Raw genomic sequence first — 25,957 nt, 5'->3', positions numbered from 1 at the left:
CGGAAAACTGGATGCGTTTAAAAAGAAAAAAATGAAACTTCGAAGATTCATTAGGTCGAGCCTGGGAAGCGCATGAGATACTCTGTGAGACATGCAGTATTCGAGTATGGACTTGAAGCTCCGCCCACTCTACTCCCATATTTTTCATTGGCTTGCCTCATTGTCCTTTGTAAATGCTGGCTTCTGATTCGTTAATAGGCTTGTTAGTCCCTCCTTAGTACCGCCTTGTCTTCATTTGAAACCTCCCATGAGAGCTGGCCCTTTTACTTCTGTTGTTGCATGGTATATCTTATTTAGTCGGTAAGCACTATTTTCTTTAATGAGTTTCTCCTACTGCAGGCACGACATGCTTTCCTGCAATATTCAGCTTGCCATGCGTCCTTTCACTTTCCAAGCAGCCGGGGACAATGGCGGCCGCTTCTTTGGAGTGAAATCGGTCTTGCCTTTACAAGAGCTTGAGCTATTGACATACTAAATGACCATGCCTTTTACTTATGTGTTAATTATCAAAATAGATAAATAAAAGGCATTGTCATATTGGGAGAGGAGTTGGCCTAGGGGGGGGTCGACCTCGAATCTGGGGAACTGGTTTCGAGTCTCGGCAATGACGCTGAACATCCTGTGGTTCTGGGCAAATCACTTAATCTCCCAGTGCCTAACAAAAATGTATGTATCCTCATGTAATGCAACTGGTGCTATGTTAAGTGCCCTGATACCCGACTCTGGTCAAGTTTGCGCAATATAAAACTCTCTTAAAAAAATAATATATATATATATATATATATATATATATATATACAATACCAATAGCTTAAACTCTCGCAAATGCAAGACCTATTGCATTGCAAATGCTTGTTTCTTAAGAGTAAGCAGTAGTCCGTGGAACCACTGCCTACTCTTAAAAAATATTTTTTCAACATTCTTAAAGGGGAAGAAATCCCATATTAACAACCAGAGATCCTTATATGCTGAGAATAACCCTCAATAAGTGTTTAGAGGCCGCCAGAACCATATTAGGGTGCTATACATATCTGTTTGTTCAACCAAACCTTTGTGCATTTAAAATGGACTGCTCTGTTTAGGAAACCCAGGACTGGAACAATGGTGTCTTGGCTACAAGGAGGGATCTGGCCGCCCTAAGTCAAGCTGAAGTGGGAGTTCAAAGATAGGCTAACATGGCTAGTGGGGGGCAAGGAGGCTTGATAGACGTTATGGACCCTGAAGTGTGACTTGCAAGCGGTAAGTGAGAAAAGCAAGAAAGAGCACAGGCTTACGGTATTCAATCCCCTTAATCAAGTCATGGAAGTTGAAGCGCCCTTGGTCTTCGGTCAGCGGTGTGTTTGTGGGAATTTCCATGACCGGTCTGAAATCAAATAAAAATACTTGTTATACATAATATGCGCCCATAAATACAGACACCATGTTCCTCCTACCTATATTGTTCTATATTGTTCTATTGTTCTTTTAGTTTTGGCGTAAAGGTGCTTTACCATCACTAGTATGCCTAGGTATTATGAAAGTGGCATGACCTGTAGGGGAGGAAGTGACATAATGCTTTACATTTTCACAGTCCATGCACATTTTATTTCTTGAACAGTATACTATTTCTAAGAGTAATGATGTGCAGAGCAACATACACTACACAAGGCCATTAGTTGGAAGGAGTGCATTTACAGGTATGATTTGTGATCAATCGATGACATACAGTGAGTTTATTACACATTTACACTGCACTGGCTGGTAACAGTATGGGCGATGAGTGCAGGAGGTGTGAGTAAAGTTGCAAACTGAGTCATGGGAGGAAGAGAGGTGAGATCCTGACCCAGGTTCTGAACAATATCACGCAACGCAGCGCAATGTATGACAGGGAGCGAGCAGGAGAGCGCCACATTGACAGAGATATGGCACTCTCCTCCCCTCTCCCTAACGCTGGGCTGATTTCATAAGCCGTGTGCCGGGCACATACCTTAGTGCCATATCGCTAGGGTGCGTGCCTTAGTCTAGCATAGGTTTTGTACAAGAAGGGTAGCCTTCCTGTACCAAATTCTAAGCCTAGACATGTCCAAAAGTATTTCCTACTTTGTGTGTGTGCAGCACAATGCAACATGCATACAAAGTAGGAAAAGCACAGAGAAATCATGGGTGGTTGCATGGGAGCACCCATGTACCACCCAGTTAACACCCCCTTAACATAAAGTAATGCAAATATTTATGTCCGTTCTTTTGTGATTCCCAAAACGGTTTTAGCGTCGGGTTGCGTTACAAAAGTAAAGCTAACCCAACTAGACCTTTGAGAATCTTGGCCCTAGTCACTTTGGTTCTCAACCACAGCGGATATGTTTTAGGTGACCGCGAATGATGACCGGTACAGATGGAAGCTCAAAGATCAATGGGGACACTGTGTTGCACTGTATGGGTTACAGAACTGATGGAGTAAGGATTCGCATATACCGCGACTTGCTCTGTATCAAGAACCTCGCCTAACTTGTAATCATATTAAACCAACCTGTCCGTCATTTTCTCGTCTCCTTTCCCAACACACGGGTGTCCCCAGGAGGCTTGCTTATGTGTCTTTTCATCCTAACCATGCTTGCACTATGGAAATGGCCGCTTCGCAGAAATCCGTTCTGCGCATGCGTCGGTCATACTCACGTGATGTGACGCACTCGCATTTTGGAGGGATAGTATTGTACATGCGCAGTGATGCAAGTATGGCCGCTTATTCCTAACCATGCTCCCTGCTTGCCTATGCTGCTTCTGCATATCTATCTTTTCGCACTAAAACCCTAATGCAATAGATATTATAAAGTAAGGGGTGCAGTGAAGCTTTAATGGTGTACAGTGTAATCATTTTTTTCGTATGATTCTAATTTGTTTTCGCTTACTTTTCACGTATCGCGTATTTGTGGGGCCGGGGGATGAGGAGCTACACCATATTGAAGCTCTTCCGAACCCGGTCACGTGATGTGGGAAAGACCAACTGCGCAGAAGCTGAAACAAGCCAGCTGGCCTCAGAAGCAAGATGCGCATGGGAAGCACACCTCTGTGACCTCGAATTATATACAATGTTTCACTTTGCTACAAACTCCATTGTCTTTCTCATATGTATACCCTGGGAACTGTACTGTAAGGGGTGGATACTGTCACCTGAATATTAATGATGGTAACTAAAATTTAGGAGGTGACTATGACCTAACCTCCTCGCTTGACCAATCAGAAATTGGGACTTTGTCACTTGCAACATTAGTGGGTGGTCTAAGGGTCCTAGGAGGGTATAAATAGTCTAGTTAGCATAGAGAAATTGTCCGACTTGTCCGAGTAGCAGACCTGTCACTGACCCTACGAACTCCATAGGTGACTGATACAGAGAGCTGCGGAGCACTCTGTCCTTACTGTCCACAAACTCCAAGGGGTGGACATAGTCTTAAGTGCGGGCGAAGCACTTTTGCTGGGGAACTTCGAAAACCCAATCGGGGTTATTGGCGGATTCCGTGCAGAAGAGGGGGTAACGCTGGCGTTGCATCCGAAGCTGTAAGGGGTTGGTCGTGCCTTGGTGAACCCAGTCCTGACCTGAAACCTGAGGGGTATCCTGTCCTATTCCTGAGCTGTACCTGCTCACTTTCTGGTATTCCAATCCTGAGGGTCCTTGTCCCATCCTTCCAGACTGACTCTTGGCCAGGGTTAGTCCTCATTCTCACTTAGGTAAATATTAAACCGTGGGTGTACGTCTTTCCTATCACTCTTTTCTTCTTTTCTTAATAAAGCTCTCTTGCCAGTGATATTTTTCGCATTACTTTAAAGTGATATTTACATGCTATTGCTTATTAGTATTGTTCCCTTTTTCCCTACCTATAGGATTTGTGCTAACTGTTTTATTCAGTTCGTTCCCTTATTCCCTTCCCTTTAGAATGGTACTTGGTTTAAGATTAGTAAAGATTAGCATAGGGGTAGGAAATAAGTTTGGTTTCAACACATACTAGGTCCTTCTCACATTCCCTGCCTTAGTTAAACTCATCTTGAATAACGTGTCCCAGAATGTTCATATTTTGCAGTGTTCCCAAAATAGTTCTAAATGATACTTGCCCTAATCCATAGTTATATTGTGGCTTTGATATTAATAATTGATGTACTGATTTATATTTGCCTCATTTTGGCATATTCCTTTTGAAACTTGGCTTATATAAAACTTCAAAACTCATCAGGTGTCTGTGGTTATTATATCTCATCAAATGTTATTAAAGGTACTGTATGTGTAAGGGTATTCCTACTCACTCTAGGAATCTTGTCACCTGTCCACTGCTAGCTCCTGATCCGTCAGGAGTAATGTGCCTGTGGTAAGTCAGGTACATGAATAGTAAGTGGTGTAAAGAGTCACCCCCGAATTACTCATAGTAGCGTGTAAAACTCACCCGGTTCATGCAAGCTCTATTGACATATACACGCCAGGGCCCAGTGCGTGGAAATTGGTAAACTAGTGAGCTGGGTGACCCGCTCGCTCTATCAGTAATTTTCTGGTAGCAGTAGTATGGTTAGGACTAGTTAAGATAGGTAGACAAGACAGTAGATAAATAAAACCGTGAAATAAAATGTGCTGCTAATTATTGCTTGAAAGTGATCACATTGCTTCGAAATATTGCGCAAATGTTCTTTTTTGAAAAGTTATAAATTGTTTAAATGATTTATGTCATATTGCTGCTATAAGTGTTATATGTCAAAGTGTTAGTAAATTGTTCCGTGTAGTCCGAATCCCCGGGAAAGTATATAGCTAACGGTGAGCAGAATCCGGTTGGCTGATGAGGTCGCTTGTCGCGAGTTATTAGTGCAGGGTCAGGAGAAGACTGGAAGCGCTAATTAGGATCTTTTTTTTTGTATCTGAGTAAGTGATAGCTAACGAGTCTTGAATGAAACTTCCATTGTGATATCACCTAGTAAGGGTCACCTTCGGGAGGAATAATTAGGTCTCCGAAGCTTGAGTGATAAGCAAGGTAGTCCGCTGAGAAACCCTGGCTTAGTATATATCCCGGAAAGAAGTGGATGAGTCAGGGGAATAACAGGTTCTATATTTTGCTCGTGTGTGAGGTTAGGCAAAGAAGTCTACCCTAAGTGAATGAAAAGTAGACAGAAGTGGTTTACTTGCAGTGATAGGAAAATTTTCTACCTATTTAGAACACTCCGACACAGCGGCGAACGTTGTGTGTTGTTCAGTAAACTAAACGTTCGTACTTTAGGAAAAATTCAAAGTTTCCGTTACCTTGTGAAGGAGGGAGTCGGTCGCAGGACTGCACTGACGTCACTCCGTGCCGCGCTGGTATTGGTCAGAACAGCGGGTGTGTAGCAAGGCTGAAATTGTAAAGGAGGGGTGAGTGCCGGAGCGTGAGACCTCGTCTTACGAAAGGCCGCGCACCCATTGGACAAGAAATTTTGTAGTCTCCGCGTTGATTGGCTGCTGCGAGATAGAAGTCGCACTAGCATTGGAGGCACTAAAGCAGGCAAAATTAATCAACAGGAGCTCGAAGATAGTTTGGAGGTGTGTATGTGGTATCCCGAATTCATACCAAATCCACAACACTTAGGCTTTAATAAGGAACAGAGACTACGAGGTAGACCAAAAACAATGTACGGGGTTAAGAGAAAATTGTCCTTTGCTGATAAAATTAAGAATTACTTTAAGAAAGACCAGCCCATCAGGACAAGGGAGGGTGTGATCATTCCTCCGCCAGATACTCCCGCTTCCTTCATGATGTTTGATAAAGGGTATCATACCTGTGTGTGGTTAGATAATTGGGCAAAGTATACTAAAGATGACGGAGTTTTAGCATTTCCTATTTATGGTTCCTTTAATGGCAGAGTCCTGTTTAACCTCAGAACCAGAATGAATGAATTACATCCCCGACCCAGATTAACGCAATATGAAGCATTAGAAGAATGGGAAATTGAAGCCACAGAAAGAGACAGGCCCCGAATGGATAAGGAATTGGGCAGGTGGGATCCCAAATTGCATAAAGTGTCTAAAGAGCAGAAAATGAAGCAATGGAGGCAGAACATGATGGTGGAGGGGTTGTTTCCCATGATGGGAGTACTTGAAGAAAAGAAAGGGAAATGTAAGGAGAAAACCCGCCACCTAATGGCTATGGGAGACTCGGAAGATGAGCACCTCGAAGATTTATTGATGAAAAACCCACCTCCCTATGTAGCGGAGGCAGAACCATTAAGTTCACCAAACCCGTTTGCCAAATATCCTAGATGCCGGAGGGATAGTGAGACAGATGGAACAGGTACGGACAGTAAAACCAGCGATGGGGATGGGTTTTGTAGACCTCGTTCTACGGTCCCGAATTACCGTCCTTTTAAGGAAGACCCACCTCGGTTGGTTACCCCGACAGCCCCAAGTATTTACCCTCCCTTGGTACCCCAAGTGTTACATGACAATTCTGCAGAGAAGGCTCTGAAAGAGAGAGAAAAGGAAGCCCTAATGAGACAGCGCGATAACTTGATACAGACCATAGCCCAAATTCATCCTCATCCAGATTCCCTGACTATCCCAGTAACAATTGGTCCAGCGATTCCTCTTTATGGGGATAGAATGGTCAGTCCTAGACCACTTGTAATAACCCCAATTGCACCCACCCCAAGTATTCCACCTTCGAGAAAAGAACAGCTCATAGATGATGATCAAGAAAGTGAATGTGAATCAGAGGTCTTGATGGACCTACCTATAAGGGAACCTGGGAAAAGTGCGCCTAGAGAGAGAAGTCAGAGTAAGGCAAAGGAAGTTCTGATTGAAAGCTCCTCTGGGTCCAGAAAAGCCACGGTAGTATCTCCAGAAGAGCTGGACAGATGGTCCAAAGAATTAGAGAAAGAGACCACACCCCAACCAAAACCCCTAGAAATCTATAGACTAAGGATAGAAATAGAAGAGCTATTGGCTGGTAATGTAGGATTAGACAGGTTAAACACCTTTAATGAAGACGAGTTACTGTTTATCAGCAAAAACCTTACCCGGAATACTACACTGTTCCATGAGAGATTAACGGATACAGCAGCTGACATGGGAATCGATATTAGTCGATCCTAAGTCCTTCAGAAACCCTACAGAGCAGATTTTTCTGACAAAGACTTAGAGAACCTGAATGTGGTGGGAAAACAAATTCAGATAAAAGAAATGTTGAAGCTCCTACAAAAATGGGAAAATATAGAAAAATGGAAAACCCGGTGGGCGAAAAAGAAAGAAGATAGTAGGGCTACTCCTAAAGACTCAGAATACTTACTGAAAGAGGTAAGCCCAGCGGAGAAACTGTGTCCCATGAGAGAGGTACCGGGAGGGAAATATGTGCATGTCCCTTGGTCTCGACAAGATATTGTGTCATTTTCTAACGACTTTCCAAAATTACGGGAGAAACCAGTCGATTGGTACCGACAGGTCCAACGCTTCATAAAAGTTCAGAAGTGTCTTCTGAAAGACCTGGATGGTTTTTTCGACATTGTGGTGCCTGTAGATTTGTGGACGGATTGTAAAATTGAAATTGATTGGCCCACTGAGGAATATGCAAGAGATGACAAAACTGGAGCTCCCGCACCCGAGGTAATGAGGAAGTACGAACAAGTCATACAATACCTGAAGAAAAAGGTGCCCGCAAAGGAAACTGATTGGACCCGAATAGATAGAACTACCCAAGAGCGTGATGAAAGTGTCCATTCCTTTTATGAAAGGTTACTGCAGGTGTTCAAAACTTACAGTGGAATCGATAATGTGGACATGAAAGACATGACTCATTTCAGTTATCGATTTGTGTTAGGATTGAGACCTGAAATATCCCAGTGGATTCGAGACAATAAGATCAGTTGGCAGGGCAAGCTCATAGATGATGTCTTAAAATATACAAAGTATTGCGAGGACGAAATTGAAAACAAAAAGAAAGCCCTCAAGGAGAAGGTAATGTGGGCACAAGTAAAATTGTCTGAACAGCAGGAAAAACAGTTAAGTAAATTGAATAATAATAATAATACTGTCCAAAGTCCCAATGCTGGGGGAGGAGGGAAACCCCGGGTAAAAATGAGTCGGGAGGATGCTATGAAGAAGTTCCCCTGCCACGGGTGCGGTCAGATGGGGCATTGGAGAGACGAGTGCCCTCATTTGCAGGCTGGTAATGCCCCTGTAAATGGTTTAAATCCACAGGTGCAGAAAGAGGGGACCCGAAAGAACCAACAACAGGTAAAGCTGCCTCAATTGCCTCGCGCTCCTAGACCGAATTATAAGAATCAGGGTCAGCAGAATGAAAGGGCCGAGGTATGGGAAGGGGAGAATGAAAGAAATGCAGTCATTCCACAGTATTTGTTAAACGATTCCTTTCTCTGTGATGATCAAGATTGACGGGGCCTGAGAGGGGAGGACAAGGAGTGCGTACTTGGCGCCTCCTTACCGGTAGACCAGTCAGGTCCATACATTGAAGGAAAGGTTGAGGGAAAAGACGTCACCTTTCTGTTGGACACCGGTGCTACCCGTTCTACTGTGAGAACAGTAGATGTTCCTAACCTACCCCTCTCGGGAGAAGCCATCCAAGTAGTGGGCGTTTCAAATCAGATAATCAGTACTCCGGTAACCGAACCAGTGGAGATTTCCATAGGAAATTTCAAAGAGATGCACAGATTCGTGGTCTGTGACTCCAGTCCTGTGAACCTGTTAGGACGAGACTTGTTGTGCAAAATGAACTGCACCATCTTTTGCACCCCAAGTGGTGTCGAAATTCAGACACCAGAGGAGGATGGCCTGTACAAATTAATGTTGTTAAGGCCTGACTCAGAAGTTAGGCCCCTGTCCATTCAAGACTTACCCGAGGAACTGCAGCAAAGAGTGGTACCTGAAGTATGGGATTTCACTGGAAAAGATGTAGGCTTAATGGCAAATGTAGACCCAGTTAAAGTAGCCATAAAGACAAATGCTATTTATCCCAAAACTAAACCATATAAAATGAGCGCAGAAGTAAAAGCTGGAGTCGCAATAGAGGTAAAACGGTTGCTCGAAGCTAACATCATACAGGAGGTCATGAGCAGTCCCTGTAATTCACCCATAATTGGAATTAAAAAGCCTAGCGGAAAGTACAGGGTAGTGCAGGACCTGCGCAAGGTAAACCAAATTGTTGTACCTTGCTGTCCCATTGTGCCCAACCCTGCAGTGATACTGTACCAGATTCCGTGGGATGCTGAATGGTTCACTGTCATTGACCTGTGCCATGCCTTCTTTTCCATCCCATTACACCCCGAAAGCAGGTTTATGGTTAGCCAAGTGCTGCATTTATGTCTTTGATAACCCAATGGTGCCTTAAGGGGCATTTCGCTGTCCTGTAGGTGAACTGGCCTAGCTTGATTTGCTATATGTGGCCCTAGACATCAGAAGAATCCAGTGGTGTAACAAAAGTTGAGGTCTACCTCTCCGGCCTGCGGTTCTTATCCGTAGCTCTCAGGCCTGAGTGCTGTGCTGAGGGCCGCACGGGGGCTGTGTGGGCCTGTATTACCCCACTGCTGAAATCTCCAATAATTTAAGGAAATCAATTGCACTGTATCTGCTGTCCGTGAGTTCATCTATTTAAGAAACTGTCAGTATGAGTTTGGCTCGGGCAGCTCTTTGTAAAATGAATCTGTATTTATGGACAGCTCTGACACAGCAAGTGGAAAGGTAAAGTACAGCCTACAAGAACACGGTGTCAAACACGGAGTCATTATTGTCATATACACATGTGATCCTCAAAAAGCTTGGCATTTCTATAATTCAGAAATAAAAGTTGGTCAAACTAGAAGACCCACAGATATAACACATTGGGTGGAGGCACAAGCATTGGCAAATCCAAAAGGCTTGGCTTGCATTCTGAGTCCCATCTAAATCGTTCAAAAACGTCTGCTGCAGTCAAAGAATCACAACAAAAATGATTGCTTTCTGTGAACAGTGTATCTATGAGATATTCCTCTGGGCAACGTTAATGCCCACCCTATGTATATTTTAAAGAATTCCTAAAAACAGGTCAACAGAGATCTCAGGTGTCAAGCCAGACCTAGAAATGCAATCTAGTCAAAAGCTACCCCAACAACAACCCCGGGCTTCTGGATGTTAGACTAGAAGGCCACATCTGCCTGGCCGGATCCCAATTGATGCTAATTAACTCGTGGGTCGTCTCTTCGCCGTTTGCTTAAGTTTGTTAGCTGCTTCACTTTCTGGGACAGTAGCCTTGATGAGGAGGTCTGAGGTAGGTCAGTAATTTGCTATGTCATGTTTACGTTTGAATATTTTAAGTAATAAGGTGTAAGGTGTAAACTTTCACTCAACAGCCTCATCCACACTTGCTTGCCAGAGGTGAGTTCGGCTATGGCAGCAGACCACCTTGACTGAAGTCCCCTCCTTCGTGGATACAGACACGGGTGGGAGGAGGACAGGAACGGCAACTCAAAATGTCCTCTTCTCCTACGGCTTGGAAGAGGAGCTTGGGTCTCTATCTGCATTCCAAGCAAGACACATTTTTTTCTGAAATATTAAATTACTAAAAAAAAAAAGAAATTCATTATTTTAAGTAATCTTTCTGGCTTGTTTTTTAGGTATTCATTATTTCACATTTTTTACTGGGTATCTGTATTTTCTGGCAGTATTTGAAGTTATGTGGAGGGTCTCTGGTCCCAGCACTGTGTTAGCATCCCAGATCACAAGTAGCCTTTCCTGTTTATGAAACAGTGAGTCCTGCTGGAGTCCAGATAGAGAAGCTTTGGCTTAGCTGTGAATTCATTGTGGAGCAAGATGTTGTAATAAGTGCAAAGAAAATAAAACACGTGCAATAAGTATTTTTGCCCAGGGAACATTACTTTTATCTGGTATCTCTCTTTGAATCTGAACTTCTCACAAGTTGTGAGTTTATTCTGTTAAATGGAGACTATTCTAGTGGTAAAAGGGCCCACGCTTGTGCAGCAGCACTTTCAAGATTCACATATGAAGTGTCTGTGTTGATAAGTCAAACATACCAAAGGTTACAGGAGGAATGCTTGCAAATACTCTAACCACTGGTAACCGCTTGGTCTTGGGTTGCTTGTGTTCCAGTTCAGGGAAGGCCTGCCATGGCCTGGCAGTTTGGCCTGCACTGTTCCTACTGGGGTAGAGTCAAGACTGATTTCATATGGCTGTGTCTATGCTGAGGTGCCATGTGGGTAGAAGAACGATGGGTTGGAATGCTACCCAAGTGATGTGATGACTTATAGCAAAAATTCCTCCCACCACCTTTTGAGTGTTTCATGTACCACTCTGGAATTCCTAATCAGGGTGAAACTAGTCTTGGGTTATGTTTGTTCTGGTTCAGGGAGGACTTGGCCTTTCAATCCAGGCCCAACCATCGTATTGGAGAAGGGTGAAGACTGATTGCATGTGGCTGGGTCCAGGCTGAGGTGGCATGGTGGGCAGATGAATGATGGTTTGGAATGCTACCCGAGTGACTGGCAGTAGTTAGACTTATTGCAATCAATCTCACATCACCTTTTATGTGTTTGATATCAGTGCACACACACACTCATTTAGCCCAACCCCTGTCATTACATCCCACATGAGACTAGCATGAGTGCAGTGTGAGAAACATGGATGTCACTTTGAGATGGTTTGTCATTTAGTAACCCTGGGTTCAGAGACCCTCGAGGCACAAGCAGAAAATAAACAGGGCTGAGATTCCTGGGCACTTTCTGTAGTTCCCACAACTTCCCTTTACCCTGGCACCTTAGCAGCAAACAGGAAGCTGTTGAAGGCACAAGACTGAGATAGGGCTCATGCTTGGGATGTTATCGGTAATCAAAGTGTGCGTAATGTCACTTCTTCCACCTCTGCCATTTCGATGAATTGGCGTCCATGTTATATGTTATTTTATAAGGGTCTCGTAAAGCGCACTAATCCCAGTTGCCATTTTGCCACTACTATCCAGAAAATTCTAAACACATGGCATGTCGGTGATGCAGTTCAATAAAAGCTGCCATGAGAAGCTATACTCACACCTGGAAGGGTGACTGAAAGACAAAGGAGGGCTCTAATTCTAGTGTTCCAGCTTATTTTAACAGGGGTGAATTACGTTTTAAACTTCGCCCATGAAGCAGGGCAAAGTTGCTGAACTTCTGGAAGTTTGCATTTTAAAACGTTTGCTGCCTACAGATAGAAAGCAATCAGGGGAATGTACATTCCTTATTACCTTGCACTGGAGTGAATACGATTTTGTAAACAGAAGATGGCTGAAATAATAGCATTTCTTGCTTTAAAACACACTCTGCCAAGAAACTCGGCAGTGTTGGAATGCATGTGCTGAGTTTTACTAACTGTGCTCTCTGAATAACTGAGCTTTTTTCTTGCAAGCTTACCTTCAAAGCTAAACTGTTTGAAAACGTTCACGGTGGTATAGTTCAATATAAAACCCTCACAACATTGGTGAGAGAAAACCTTGTAGCTTTACACACTTGAGAGTGTCACCCCCACAGGCACTGGAAACTATGAAACATACAACAAAGTCATCAATGATCTCCAACAAAGAAATGCCTGGCGTTCATCTTGAGGCCTGGGCACTTTAACTGGCACTAAAGTGCTGGGCTGCGAGCTACTGACGTGTGGGAGACAAGGGGCGAGGAGGCGTGGGTGGAGGTTTACAAAAGACAGTGTCACGCGCCACCAGTAACTTACTAATAGTCCTTGTTGTTAAATCAACTAATTTTAGCTGGGTTGAGGAATTTTGGCCGAGGTGGGAACAGCCTGAAGAATGCTGGGAACATAACAAGCACAAGCCGAGTCCAGAGCACATGAGGATAAAGGCAGCTAGTTCACACACACAGTTATGAGCTGTAAATAAGGGTTTTGCAATCTCAACACTTCTTCATCAGGGTGACTTGCACTTAGGCCAAATGCGCCCTCTTGCAAAACAATGCTGTCTTCAGAGGCTGACACGGGTCAGTGAGAAGTCCGGTCGAGTTCATTCGCCAGAAAACAATCTAAAAACATAAACTAAGTTACATTTATTCACCACATGTAAATGTAAATGTATTGGCATTTATATAGTGCACTACTTACCCGTAGGGTCCCAAGGCGCTTCGACCGCTGCGAAACCCTTCCTGGCTTCCCTGAGAGATGGTCCCTTAATGGGTATCTCCAGGGTGAGACCAGGCATCCCCGGCGGTCTGGTGGGGCCGTTAGTGAAGATGAGGCAAGCTAATGCCCAGAGTTGCCGAGTGTGATCGCTGATCAGAGTTGGCACCGAGGCGAGAGAATTATCGAGTCCGCTGACCCTGGTCCAGAAACCTGCCGCGCCGGGAATCGAACCCTGGTCCCGGGCCGTCCTCTGCTCTCGGGTCTGCCGCCTCTAACCAGTGAGCCACACTACTTCACATGAAAACAGGCTTTTTCCTCTTTCTGTGTGTGCTGCAGAATGGGGCATATGTAGAAAGAGGAAGTAACGAGGAGAAATAAAGATACGTCTCCTCGTTATGCCTCGCCTTGGGAGGTGTAGCATTTTAGCACATCCGAGGTCTACCAGTAATGGGCCAAGATCCATGGGTGGATGTGTGTAAACACCCACGCTCCACCCACAGAATGCCTCCGTGGGGCAGAGCAATGCAATGCAATGCGGCGTTTTGCACTGTGTAGTGTTACTCCAGGATTATCAAGCCATGCAGGGCTGCGCAATATCTAACTTAAGAGTTGCGTTGCTCTTGCGCCCCATTGCATGGCGCAAAGGGTGGTGCAATCCTTATTAAATATGCCCCTGTATGTTTAAGTTAGACCTGCACAGTGCAAGCCTGCACAGGAGGAGATTCGAAGTTTTTCTATTGTAAAGAACACACAATGTGTGCAGGTGAACTTATGCTTACATTTCTGTGCAAAAAAACTTCCTTAATCTGTTTCCAAGAGTTTTGCCACACTGACTCCAATAACAACGTGCACTTAGCTTTGACCATTCTAGCTGATTTAGAAAGTGCTACAAATGTTTTTGGTTTAAATGCTCAGAATTATGCACGGATCTGCAACAGTAGATCCTCAGAGCACTTTTCCCCAACTCACTATAGTTCAGTGCACAGGTGCAAGATGCTTGGATGTGCACTGCCTGTGCTGCTGGCCATCATGCGGCCTAGGCAGGTGCACACATGGGCAGAAACCTGCAGGTGGGGCTTGACTACCCCATTTCTCCTGCTGACTTATCCAGAGTCATGAAGGATGCGGAAAGCACTACGAGGTCTACTGTGGCCGCCTTCACCACGCCTACCTACAAAATAGTAATAGGCAATAATTACATTTAGAAAACTGTTAGCACTGCTATGAACACAACACGTAGTATTTACCCTATGGGTTCAGAGCATAGACTGGTGCAAATAGGATCAGTGATCCATGTGTGCACCGTGCCCCATTCAAATAAGAAACTAGCAGCTAGATTCATCAACGTAAAATCGGCTCGCAAAGGGCCAGATTCTAAGAATCTGGCCCTTTGCGAGCCAATTTTTGCATGTGGGATTCATCATCCCAAATGCAAAAATCGCTATTATAGAATTCGCAAATTTGCAAGGAATTGTATTTAAGGAATCTCTAGTTGAGATTCCTTAATTCATGAAACATTTAAAAATTGCGAATTCGCAATTTTGGGCCGCTATTTACCGCGAAGTCAAACCTCGTGGTAAATAGCGGAAACTTAGAAAAATGCACTAAAGTACATTTTTGTACGTTGCATGTTACACACACACATGTCCTTGGGACATGTGTGTGCGTAACACCAGCATCCAATATCATTTCAGGGGTGCAACAGGGTGTCCTTTGGACACCCCTGCACCATTGAAATCACAAATTCAACATGCGAATCGCTAATAGCAATTCGCACATTGATATGTCTTTCCCATTCATTCCTATGGGCCTTTAGGCCCATAGGAATGAATGGGGAGTTATTCCTTATTTGCGATTAGCAATTAGCTCATCGCAAATAAGGAAGATGTAGGAATCGCTATGAATTTTGCGATTTCTACATGCATCCCGTTTTGCAAGTCTTTAATAGCGATTCCTTAAATATCGTTATTAAGGACTCGCAAAAGAGGAGCATGATGAATCTGGGGGAAAGGGCCTAATGTATGACCTAAGCATTTTGCGACTGAATAATTGCAACTGTCCTGAAACTCGCAATTAGGAAGTCGCAAAATGCAATGTACAACAGTGTCTCAAACACTGTCTGCAATTCCCTATAGGGTCGTAATTGACCCGTCTCATCAATCTTCATAAGGGAGGTCGCAATTTAACCTCATTGGGAATGGCCTGTAATCTCAGGGATAGTGGCCTGCCGAGGTCAGCAATTTTTAGGTCTCGCCTCTCAATGCGCATGGGCATTGAGCAGAGCGAGACTATAGGGACTTAAACAGACTTTACCCAACTGGCCATTTGGTGCTTTGCCCGTGCGCTTTTAGGTCAATGCGCAAGCGCATTAACCTAAAATGCGCGTGCACAGCATCAAATCGCCAGCCATCTGTTCCCCAGCAGCTCTTCCCGCTCCGCCCCACAAGCTTCCCCCAGAGTGCGCTCTGCCTTAGCAGCACTCCTCCCACACCTTTGAAGTGCACTTCAAAGGCCGCTCTCCCTGCTCCGCCCCCTGCTGCGGCCGTGTCGCATTTCTCCTCCCCCCTCCCCACAGCAATGCCCTCCGTCTTGTTTTGTTTTATCTCTCTCCATTGAGCGCTCGGCATGTGCTGGCACCCCTGCTGTGTATTTTCAACCCCTCTACATTTCTGTCTAATTTCTTTTCTTGTTTTTCTTTTCCATACGTTTGTATGCTACGTGTATACATTTTTCCATGTTAAATCGGTTCCAATAAAATGAGTTATAGGATTTGGGTTTGAACAGTAAACTTTGGTCAGTCAGCATCAATAGCATTTTTCTTTGTGCACAGTAAGACTCTCCCGGAGTTTTCGCTTTTTACTTTGAAAGGCCTCATGAGAGCGCCCGGCTGGCAGCGATAATACTCACGGCGGTAATTAGATTATCACGTCGCTTCTGTGCGATTCTCTCCTCCATGCTCCGAGTGGCTCTTTCTCGACCGTTTGCTTTCCCGCCGTACTTCTTTTTGCTCTCGCCCATGCTCTCACACCGCCCCTACAGCAGTGGTTCACCTCACTCCGTCGGCACATTCTTTTCCTTTTGAACAGCACGGTGTTGTTAACAATGCTGGTAAATGTTAGCACAGTTTGGATAAGATAAACAGGCATTTTGCTGTCCAAAATTTGAAACGCAGTAAACTCCGACACCGCCCTTCATGTTTAGAGCAGCACAATGCTAGCAATGCTTGTTTAATTTAGCACAGCTAATGACTTTTACTGGCTATACCTTAAATCTCATTATTCACAGCTAACATACTCCACTGCATTCACTATTCAGGCGGAAAAAAGTTCGAGCTCGCAAAGCGCATTGCAGCCTCTTCATGGCAGCAGGAACCTGCTGGAACTCAACAGCTAGCAGAACTAAAATCACGTCTTTACTATCAGCTAAGAAATGTGGAGTCCAGACCTATGTTGCCTCCACTTTGCAAAACTGGGATTATTTCTTGTGCAAAAACCGAAATCTTAAATTTCATTCCAGGTCCTTAAACATGTGTTAATTCTTCCTGGGAGGTGTGAATAATCATCCCTCAACATGATATGCAATCCGCCACTTCCCTGCCCCCAACATCATTTTTCTTTTCCATACGTTTGTATGTTACGTGTATACATTTTTCTATGTTAAATCGGTTCCAATAAAATGAGTTATAGGATTTGGGTTTGAACAGTAAACTTTGGTCAGTCAGCATCAATAGCATTTTTCTTTGTGCACAGTAAGACACTCCCGGAGTTTTTGCTTTTTACTTTGAAAGGCCTCATGAGAGCGCCCGGCTGGCAGCGGTAATACCCACGGCGGTAATTAGATTACCACGAGGCGAATTATGACCCATGATTTATGCTATTTCACCCACAAATGGGAAAGTGCCCGTGGTATGATTCTAATTGCTAGGCTCTGGCCTGTATCTGGGGCGCAGCTCAGAGAAGGGCTCCCACTTGACTGTCTTGACAGATTTGTGGGCTTTGCAGGAGGGCCTGTCAGGTGAGTGTTAACAACAAAATAAAAGCACTCCAGGCACCCCAAATGTCTATAGGCCGGAACAAGAGGGAGGGGACGGGCTTCCATGGTGGTAAAAGCTTCACTGTTTACCTCGTGCAGTCTGCTTTACCTCCAACCCCTAATTAATAAAGACAGAAGAAGAATTCTGCACCACATTGGGTCTATTCTCTTAGGAGAACAAGGGTCTGAGTTTGGGTAATCCCCTTGTCCGATCACTGGGCCTGCCGGGCTGCTGTGTGGATGCTCAAAAGTCTCAGAATTCAAAATCTCTCAACTCAAGGAGAGGATGTGGTGCCAACCCCTCTCTACACCCCTCTCTCTACACTCCTCTCTCTCGCTACACCCCCCACTCTCTCTATACCCCTCTCTCTCGCTACACCCCCCACTCTCTCTACACTCCTCTCTCTCGCTACACCCCCCTCTCTCGCTACACCCCCACTCTCTCTACACCCCTCTCTCTCGCTACACCTCCCACTCTCTCTACACCCCTCTCTCTCTCTACACCCCTCTCTCTACACCCCTATCTCTACACCCCTCTCTCTCTCTACACCCCTCTCTCTCTCTACACCCCTCTCTCTCTCTACACCCCTCTCTCTCTCTACACCCCTCTCTCTACACCCCTCTCACTCTACACCCCCCTCTCTCTCTACACCCCCTCTCTCTCTACAACCCTCTCTCTCTCTACAACCCTCTCTCGATATCCATCTCACTCTACACCCCTCTCTCTCTCTACACCCCCACTCTCTCTACACCCCCCTCTCTCTCTACAACCCTCTCTCTACATCCCTCTCACTCTACACCCCTCTCCCTACACCCCTCTCTCTCTACACCCCTCTCTCTCTACACCCCTCTCTCTCTACACCCCTCTCTCACTACACCCCTCTCTCTACACCACACTTACACCCCTCTATCTACACCCCTCTCTACACCCCTCTCTCTACACCCCTCTCTCTATACCCCTCTCTCTACACGCCTCTCTCTACACCACTCTTACACCCCTCTCTACACCGCTCTCTCTACACCACTCTCTCTCTCTCTACACCTCTCTCTCTACATACCCCTCTCTCTCTACATACCCCTCTCTCTACCTCTCTCTACACCTCTATTGCCCTCACTCAATCTATCTATCTATCTATTTATCTATTACCCTCACTCTATCTATCTATTGCCCTTACTCTATCTATCGCCCTCCCTCTATCTTTCGCCCTCCCTCTGTCTATCGCTCTCCCTCTCTCTATCAATCACCCTCACTCTATCTATCACACTCACTCTATCTATCTGTCTATCGCATGACCACAGCATCACTCAGCACCACCACAGCATCACTCAGCACCACCACAGCATCACTCAGGGGCACTACAACATCACTATGCACTACCACAGCATCACTGAACGCCAGAGCATCACTCGTCGCCACCACAACATCACTCAGCGCCACCAGAGCATCAGTCTGTGCAACCATTCAACAACAACTGGTTCAAATATGTTCTCTCAATGTTTCAAGGTTTATTACAAATGTCACAAAAAGATGTTAATATTTCACTTCTGTTCTTGAAATTTCGTCACAATAAAATACACTGAACATAATCTTCGCAAAAGTTATTTGCAAAAGTTTAAGGTATTGCCAATATAAATTACAATAACTTTTTATTTAAGTATTAATTATAAAAAAAATAAAGGCCATTGTTATTTGTAATATGAATACATCTAAGTCACGTAAATAAAACATATTGCATTACAAATGCTATAGGTGTCACATTTGCAAAAGTTATAACTATTGGCATTGTAAATGACAAAGCTATCAATTTAGCTATTTTAAAAACCAACACATAAATAAAATATGTGTCATTTACAAGACCAATATCTCCAACTTTTCTAATGCGAGACCTATTGCATTTCCAATGCTTGTTTTTATTGAAATGCAGCAGTTTTCCTTAAAAAAACAGGATGGATTTCAAAAATAAAAAGCTACATTTTAATTTTTTAAGGGCAGGCAGTGGTCCATGGGACCACTGCCTGCTCTTAGAAAATGCTGGTTCCCACATTCACAAAGGGTAGGAGGTCCTCTGGGGACCCCTTACGGTTTGAAAATGGGTAACCACTATCTTCACTGAGTCTGTAAAATATGAATGTTTTGCGCCCACATTCCGGTAACAAAACATTCATACATGCTCCTGCGACTCGCTATTAGGAAGGGACGCCCTTGGCACGCTTTTTCCTAATACCGAATCGCAAACCCTATTTTAAGAGCCTCTAATAGGTGACTGACTCACATGCTAAAAGGCGTTTTAGCAGTTATAAATGGCCCGATTCTCCACTTACAACCGCTAAAAATGGTCGTACATGTGCCCAAAGACATTTGCAGTTTGCACAGCACTCATGTCAGTGGAGTACACAGATTACAGAGACAAAGCAAAGCTAATGCTCAGTAAGACCTTCCTCTATTTATTTTAGGAGTTTAATGTAGCACAGACTCAGCCCCAAGCAGGGGAAGCGCAAGCATGAAAGGCTCCACTTGGACCAGTGTGGTGTGTCAGTTCCAGCTGAGATCCGATAACAGGCACCAGGAAGTGATGGGGTAAGTGCTGGCAGTACGTAATGGAGTCAGCAGGCTCAACATAAACATCATAAAAGGAACAGGGAGATGAAGTGATTTGTCCAAAATCACCCAATATTTTGATGGCTCAGTGACAGCCGCGGCCCGTGCAGTTGAGGGTAGTGGGACCAGGTTGGGGGGGGGGGGGGGGGGGATTTTGATGGACGATGACGAGGGAAAATTAATTATTTACTTAATTTTCCCTCGTCATCATCCATCAAAATCCCCCCCACCCAGCCCCACCGCTCTTACCTGCACGGGCCGCCGCTGCTCAGTGATCTAAATACTCAGAGCTGAGTCATGCGGTGATCTGCAGCTTAAAAGTTTGAACCCCTTGTCAACTCAGCAGTCCCTCCCAGAAGTTAAAAATTAAGTAACAGTGCTTAGAAGCGGAGGAAATTCAAAATTAAGCACGATAAAAACATTTTTTTCCAATGATCGCATTTCTAACGCAATATGCTTTCTTAGTCAGGGTGACATTTTGGTCGCTTTTGCTAATCATTTCTTTCATTAATTTACTACATATTATAGACTTCCAATCAAGTCCAACACCACCCGATATACTACAGAAGCAAAAGCAAGCTTTGCTTTTCCCTCTTGGACAAGTGTCTCAAAATATCATTTGTCTAAGTGAGTTTCTGCTTTGCTGTAAGCAAGTTCTCCTTTTTTAATATCAATGAATGCCTTGATCAAATCCACTCACTGATGTGGATTAAAGACCACTGATGCTGTCCCCACCATGTTTCTTTCTGACATACATTTCCGAAAAGAAAGCAGATTTATGAGTTTGATTCAATTTTTACTTTTAAATTATATTTAAAGAGCTTACTATCTGAGCATTAGCGGCATCAAGGTTAAGCTCCTTTTTCTCTACTCAAAGGATAAAACTTGGCTCTGACAATGAAAAATCCTGCCTGAGACATCAGGCTGCTGTAACAGCACCATGTGCTATCAGCGGAAAGCTTTCATGTAGATCCGTAAGCCAAGCGAAATCTTTTGTTGGCCTGATCCCAAGAGTCGGGTCGACAGCAATAGGAATATGTGGTTTACGTTTGACAAAAGCTGAGGTAGAGAGCTGTATGTCTAGAATAAAAGATTGGATGAATCAACCTCTGATCTCTTTATCAGCATTCGTAAGCCCGCATATCTCCCCACGGAGAGAGGTGGTAACCTACATCATCTGACGTTTCAAGAAAGAATAGTTGGAATAAGGTCGCTGATGCAAGACTGAATCATAGCTGGATCTTTCATGCCGCAAAAGTGATCCTCTCCGAGATGCCCTAGGATAACGGTCACTTCAAATTAGCTACTTTAGAACATTCTATTTTAAAGGTGACAAGTGACATGGAAGAGATATTGCACTTGGGACAGAATCATTAATCAATTGTTCTCAAAAGTTATGAAAGTTCTAAGTTGCCAATAAATTATATTTGGAAATTATCTGCTGTCAAAACCTCCTGCTCATTTACACCACAAGCTCTTCCTCGAGAACAATATTTTGTTTCCAGGGCTGGTTCAAATACTTATAGAGCCTGTTGGTATGGACGTGTCTGACAAGACCAGGCGCGCAACACCCATTGGGCTCACCGGGCTTCAGCACCCCCGCTGTGTGTGTCAGCCCGGGCTGAGACAGCTTCGCGAGCTGGCGACAGTCTAATTGCAGCCGCACCAAGTACTTCACAGGTCTTTAAAATACCATTTACTTGGTAATGGGGCTTTTGTTGTGTTTTCACCTCTCCGACTCCCCTCCCCCCCCCTGAAATCTTTTTCAGCCTATGGGATGAGGCGGTTTTCAGTGTTTTGTAGATTTAGCATTAGGACATTTTCAGTCATCCAATTTTGTATGTTCTGAGGCGATATTGGAGAAAATGTAAAGCTACCAAGTGTCTACAATTCAAAGTTCTGCACAAAATGTTCAAATCATTCTGTAGCACAGCTCAATCTGCTTTAAAAATAAAATCAGATTTCATTAAATTACCCAGACTCATCACATTCGATAAAGGTCCCGTTAATTGTTATTGGTAGTCAAGCAAGCATGCAAAGAACCTACTGTGTAAAGGAACTTATTATCTCTGGAATTCTCTTACAGAGACATTACAACTTCAATCTTTTGTGCGGATTCCAATACAGTCTCAAATGTCCCCTCTTCTCTTATGGAGTTTGCATTTTCTTGCCGTCAACAGGTTTTACAAGATAAAGACGGCAGGTGTGGGAAACCCAGTGATATATGCAGAATAGATGTTACAAATAATATTTTCAAAATTCATGTCAGTTTAGATGGGAGTGTCTGAGGTAGATTTAAAAGTACAATCAATGCTAGATTTTCAGAATAACCAGCAACTCCTACATAAATGAGTTTCATTAAGATTCACCATATGTAAATTTATATTATGTGGTTACCCTGAAAACTGGCATAGACCACACCTTCTTGGCCTTATATTTGACACCCATTTTGAATATGCTCAAAAGCTCACCTAAGGCACAGACGTGGGACAGGACAGTGGGTTTCTTGATAGAAAACAACAATCTTTGTACACAAGGATGACTGACATTCACAGTGTCGAAAGGTATCCTATGTGGATTAGCTTGTAAATGGGGCATGCACATTCCACCTCCTGGAACTACGTTAGCCACCCATGAGTTATAACATTCATCATCATAATAAGCTTTATTTCGGCAAATGCCATAAAAGCAAACACGATAACTTAAAACTGTAAAATCATGCATAAAAACACTTAAAAAATAACATATAAAATATAAAATAGTTAAGATATTAGTAAAACCCACAGTTAAGGCTAGCAGCATATAGGGGGAGCATAACATATAGAATATAAAATAATTGAAATATTTATAATACCCACAATTAAGACTAGCAGCATATAGAAGGAACATCACAACAGTTTTAAGATGCAAGAATGATTTGCATCTAACAACTCCTATACTGGTTATCTACTGTTACATTAGCCATTCAAGTACAAACATATATTTATTTTTAAAACATTTTGTCCTGGTAGCTCTTACCCCTTTTTCACCAGTTCAAACACTGCAAGAGAAAAGATGAATATGTAAATGAATGTCAGAGAGCTATTGCCACGTAAAAAGATTATTTTATCTATACTACTATTATAAAGAGAGAACTTGCACTTTTAGGCAAGGTAAACTCGGGAACTACAGCGCCAATCCACACACCCAAGACATCTTAGAAAACCTCAGGGCAAGCAGAAGGACATAGGCTACATAAAAATAAAAATAAAACGTTTTTTAAAATATTAATAAATTAAAAAAAGTAGTCCCTTGCAACTAGCGCCGGCCGCGGCGTCTGCGTGAGGGGAGGAGCGGCGACGACATGAGCGACGTGAGGGGAGGAGCGGCGCCAGAACTAGGAAGAGCGGAGGACAACAGCGCCGGTAGGAGCTGCAAGAACCGGAGGAGCAATGGCAGTGAGAGGTACTTTGCTGAGGCGGGAGGCGGGAGGCGGGAGGGGGGAGGGAGTCGGCGGGTGCCCAGCGCAGGCTTTAATGTTTATGGAGTCCGGGCGGGAGGCGGGAGGCGGGGCGGGGGGGGGGGTTGCTACTACTTAACTTAATTCGAGTCCGGGCGGGAGGCGGGCGGGGGGAGTCGGAGAACATGCTGCCCCAGCCACCTTCTGCCCCGGGGTAATAATGCAGCCCCCTTCTGCCCCAAGCAACGCTGGGGCGGGCTGCTAGTATATATATAATTTAAGAAAAGAATCAGAAGGTTAACTTAATAAATATCACTCACTCTCTGACATTCCTAAATCTTTCGCAGAACAGAAGGAGGTTTTTCTGTGGTAGGCAAAGTTGGGGCAGAGTGACCATGTGCAGGCCTGGGCTTGTCCCAGTATTGATCCATATTTGAAGGTAAATAGTCAGTCATTCATTTGATCTCTATTAAAGCTTCTACTGTGCTCCCTCATTGCTGATCACCAGCAGGACAGGCAATTGATCAAACACCACGAAGCACTAAGGAATCATTTATGAGACAAAAATGACAATTATGCACAAGTGCTAGCATGCACTTTGTAGGGCAGGGAATTACATTCCTGCATTTAGTGTTTGTATGGTGTTATTTCTTGACATGTGATGTTGCTAGTTATGAAACCTTTTTAATTTCATGTTTCTACATTTCGACTTTCGTTCTTTTCGGTGTGTTTCTTATTTGGACAATTTAACTGTTGCCTTCTATTTTGGGACACAGTAAACATCTTGAAAAACCCATCTTCAGCCTGTTCCTGAGGTTGAGTAACACCGCAGAACACTACTTTACACAGAGGTGCTCTTATCAGGTGACCCCCATGGCTAAAAAAAAAGTCCCAGGTCCCAGGATGCATGTTTTCGGTCCAGGGAAGACCTGGCATGGCAGTTCGGGCTGGACTGTTCCCATGAGGCATAGGGTCAAGACTGATGTGCATATTGCTGAGTCTGAACTGGGGTGGCAAGGTGAGCTAAAGAACAATGATGGATTCAACCCAGATCTGTGACTGGGGGAGAATGTCTGAAAAGTTTCAGAGCTGTATCTTTGCTTTAAAAAGACATAACTCCCTTATTACATGATTTAATTTAACAAGCTAATGTATTACGAAGTTAAAGCAATGGTTCCCACTGCACCATATGGACTGACTATGGCTTGTAAAATGAAAGTTCCAAGGCTGGAAATATACGTCCCAGTGACATGGTATGATCTGATAACTTCACAAAAAGGGTCATTTTCACTCTAAGTATGACACAAACCCCTTCTGTTCAATAAGGAAGTTATAGATACAGGAGGGCTAGACTTAGCATTGCAGACACTATCTTGGACACTTTTTAGGTCGAGGTTAGCCACGACCTTTTAATTTTACTACAATTATAAAAACAGTATACTTAATTATAGGGGATTTTAGCTAAGCCATCTTTATATATTGGCCTGTTTTTGTATCATTCACATTTTTCTTTCACCCACTCCAACATACAGCATGGGGCATTTGGTCAGCCCACTTCAGCCACTGGTTAACTTGACTATGAGGGATGGTTTTCTGCCCTTTCATAAGAAGCACATCCACACACAAAGTAGTCCCATTCTGTGCTAGGGACTACCATGGCAATGTGTGCTTTTTAAAACGAAAACATACATTTTTCTATTAGTCTTTTTTTTCTTTTTAGATTGATGCATTGATGAGTGCCCGGCCTCTCCTCTAACTACAGAGTTTTACAAAACCATGACAAAACAAGCACTGATAAAGCCAAAATGCTGGCAGTCAATGCCAGACCAATTGTCTTCAGACTGACTTTGGAGCTAATAGGACTCTATTTCACATTTTCATATGCAGAAAAATTAATGGTGCCAATGCCTGTCCACACAACAAATAGAGATTATATCTTCAGCCAGTCTCCTCTTCTGTAGCATTAGTCTACGAATGTGTGTCATCACGTTGGAGACAGGCAACTCTCTTGCTCCCTCAACAGGCACTTTAAAATGACCATAAACAATCATCCTACAGAATCCAGTTTCTTTTTTTGGGGGGGAAGGGAGGTTTGCAGCCTGTGGCTACAAAAGGTGGCACACTCCTCCGTCTTCCTTCTTTTTATATATCCATTCGGAGAAGAGTTATTTTCCCTCCCCCCAAAAGCTGCCTAAGGCCTTTCTTGTATATTGATTTTCCAATATCTACTCTTGATTTGTATCGTTCGGGGTCCCAGACGTTTCGCTGTGCTGGAGACCTTTGGTCATTGCTGCAGCTGTGATATTCATGTTGGCTGATCAAGGACAGGTGGTGGTGGTTAATTCCCCAGGGACCTACATCCTGCTTTCCTCCACAGCTGAGTGACTGCTGCACATCTGTTGTCCCCCTCCCACAAATGGGGAACCCAAAAAGGACCCCTCATGAATCCTCCACTAACACATTCTTTGTGATAAGCAGAGTTCTAAAGAATAATGTACATGAGCGATATTGAAAAGTTGGCAAAATGTGGAATAATTTAAGTGGAAGATTGACATAAAAAGAGAAGTTATCACTTCATGAGCTGGGTCTGCTTTTGAATTAAATGTTCTTTGTTCCATTCCAGACAACTGTTGATTCATTGTTAGAATAATGTTGCTACACTTCAATCACTCTGCCATACACAGACTCATTTTCACTTCCTGTTATTTTACCTGTCTGTCTAATTATTATTGTTCTATTATGGGGGTATAAATACATATAATCCTGAAACTTGCAGATATACAAAACACTACTTGTCCAA

At 43.8% G+C, this 25,957-nt stretch overlaps 1 protein-coding gene across 4 annotated transcripts in view; it reads right to left on the bottom strand.

The window, feature by feature from the left end:
- Positions 1–25,957, bottom strand: part of CAMKK2 (calcium/calmodulin dependent protein kinase kinase 2) — a 360,738-nt gene that overhangs the window by 69,585 nt on the left and 265,196 nt on the right. For all 4 annotated transcript variants that reach the window (XM_086943001.1, XM_086943002.1, XM_086943004.1 and 1 more), the window contains exons 8-9: positions 22,737–22,758; positions 1,275–1,363 (exon numbers count right to left, since the gene is read on the bottom strand). In XM_086943001.1, coding sequence (XP_086799127.1) covers positions 1,275–1,363; positions 22,737–22,758 — 111 coding nt within the window. The remainder of the gene's footprint in view (positions 1–1,274; positions 1,364–22,736; positions 22,759–25,957) is intronic.

The sequence above is a fragment of the Lissotriton vulgaris genome, chromosome 11 (assembly GCF_964263255.1).
Source record: "Lissotriton vulgaris chromosome 11, aLisVul1.2, whole genome shotgun sequence".
Taxonomy (NCBI): domain Eukaryota; kingdom Metazoa; phylum Chordata; class Amphibia; order Caudata; family Salamandridae; genus Lissotriton; species Lissotriton vulgaris.
This window is presented reverse-complemented; position numbering and strand designations above follow the sequence as displayed.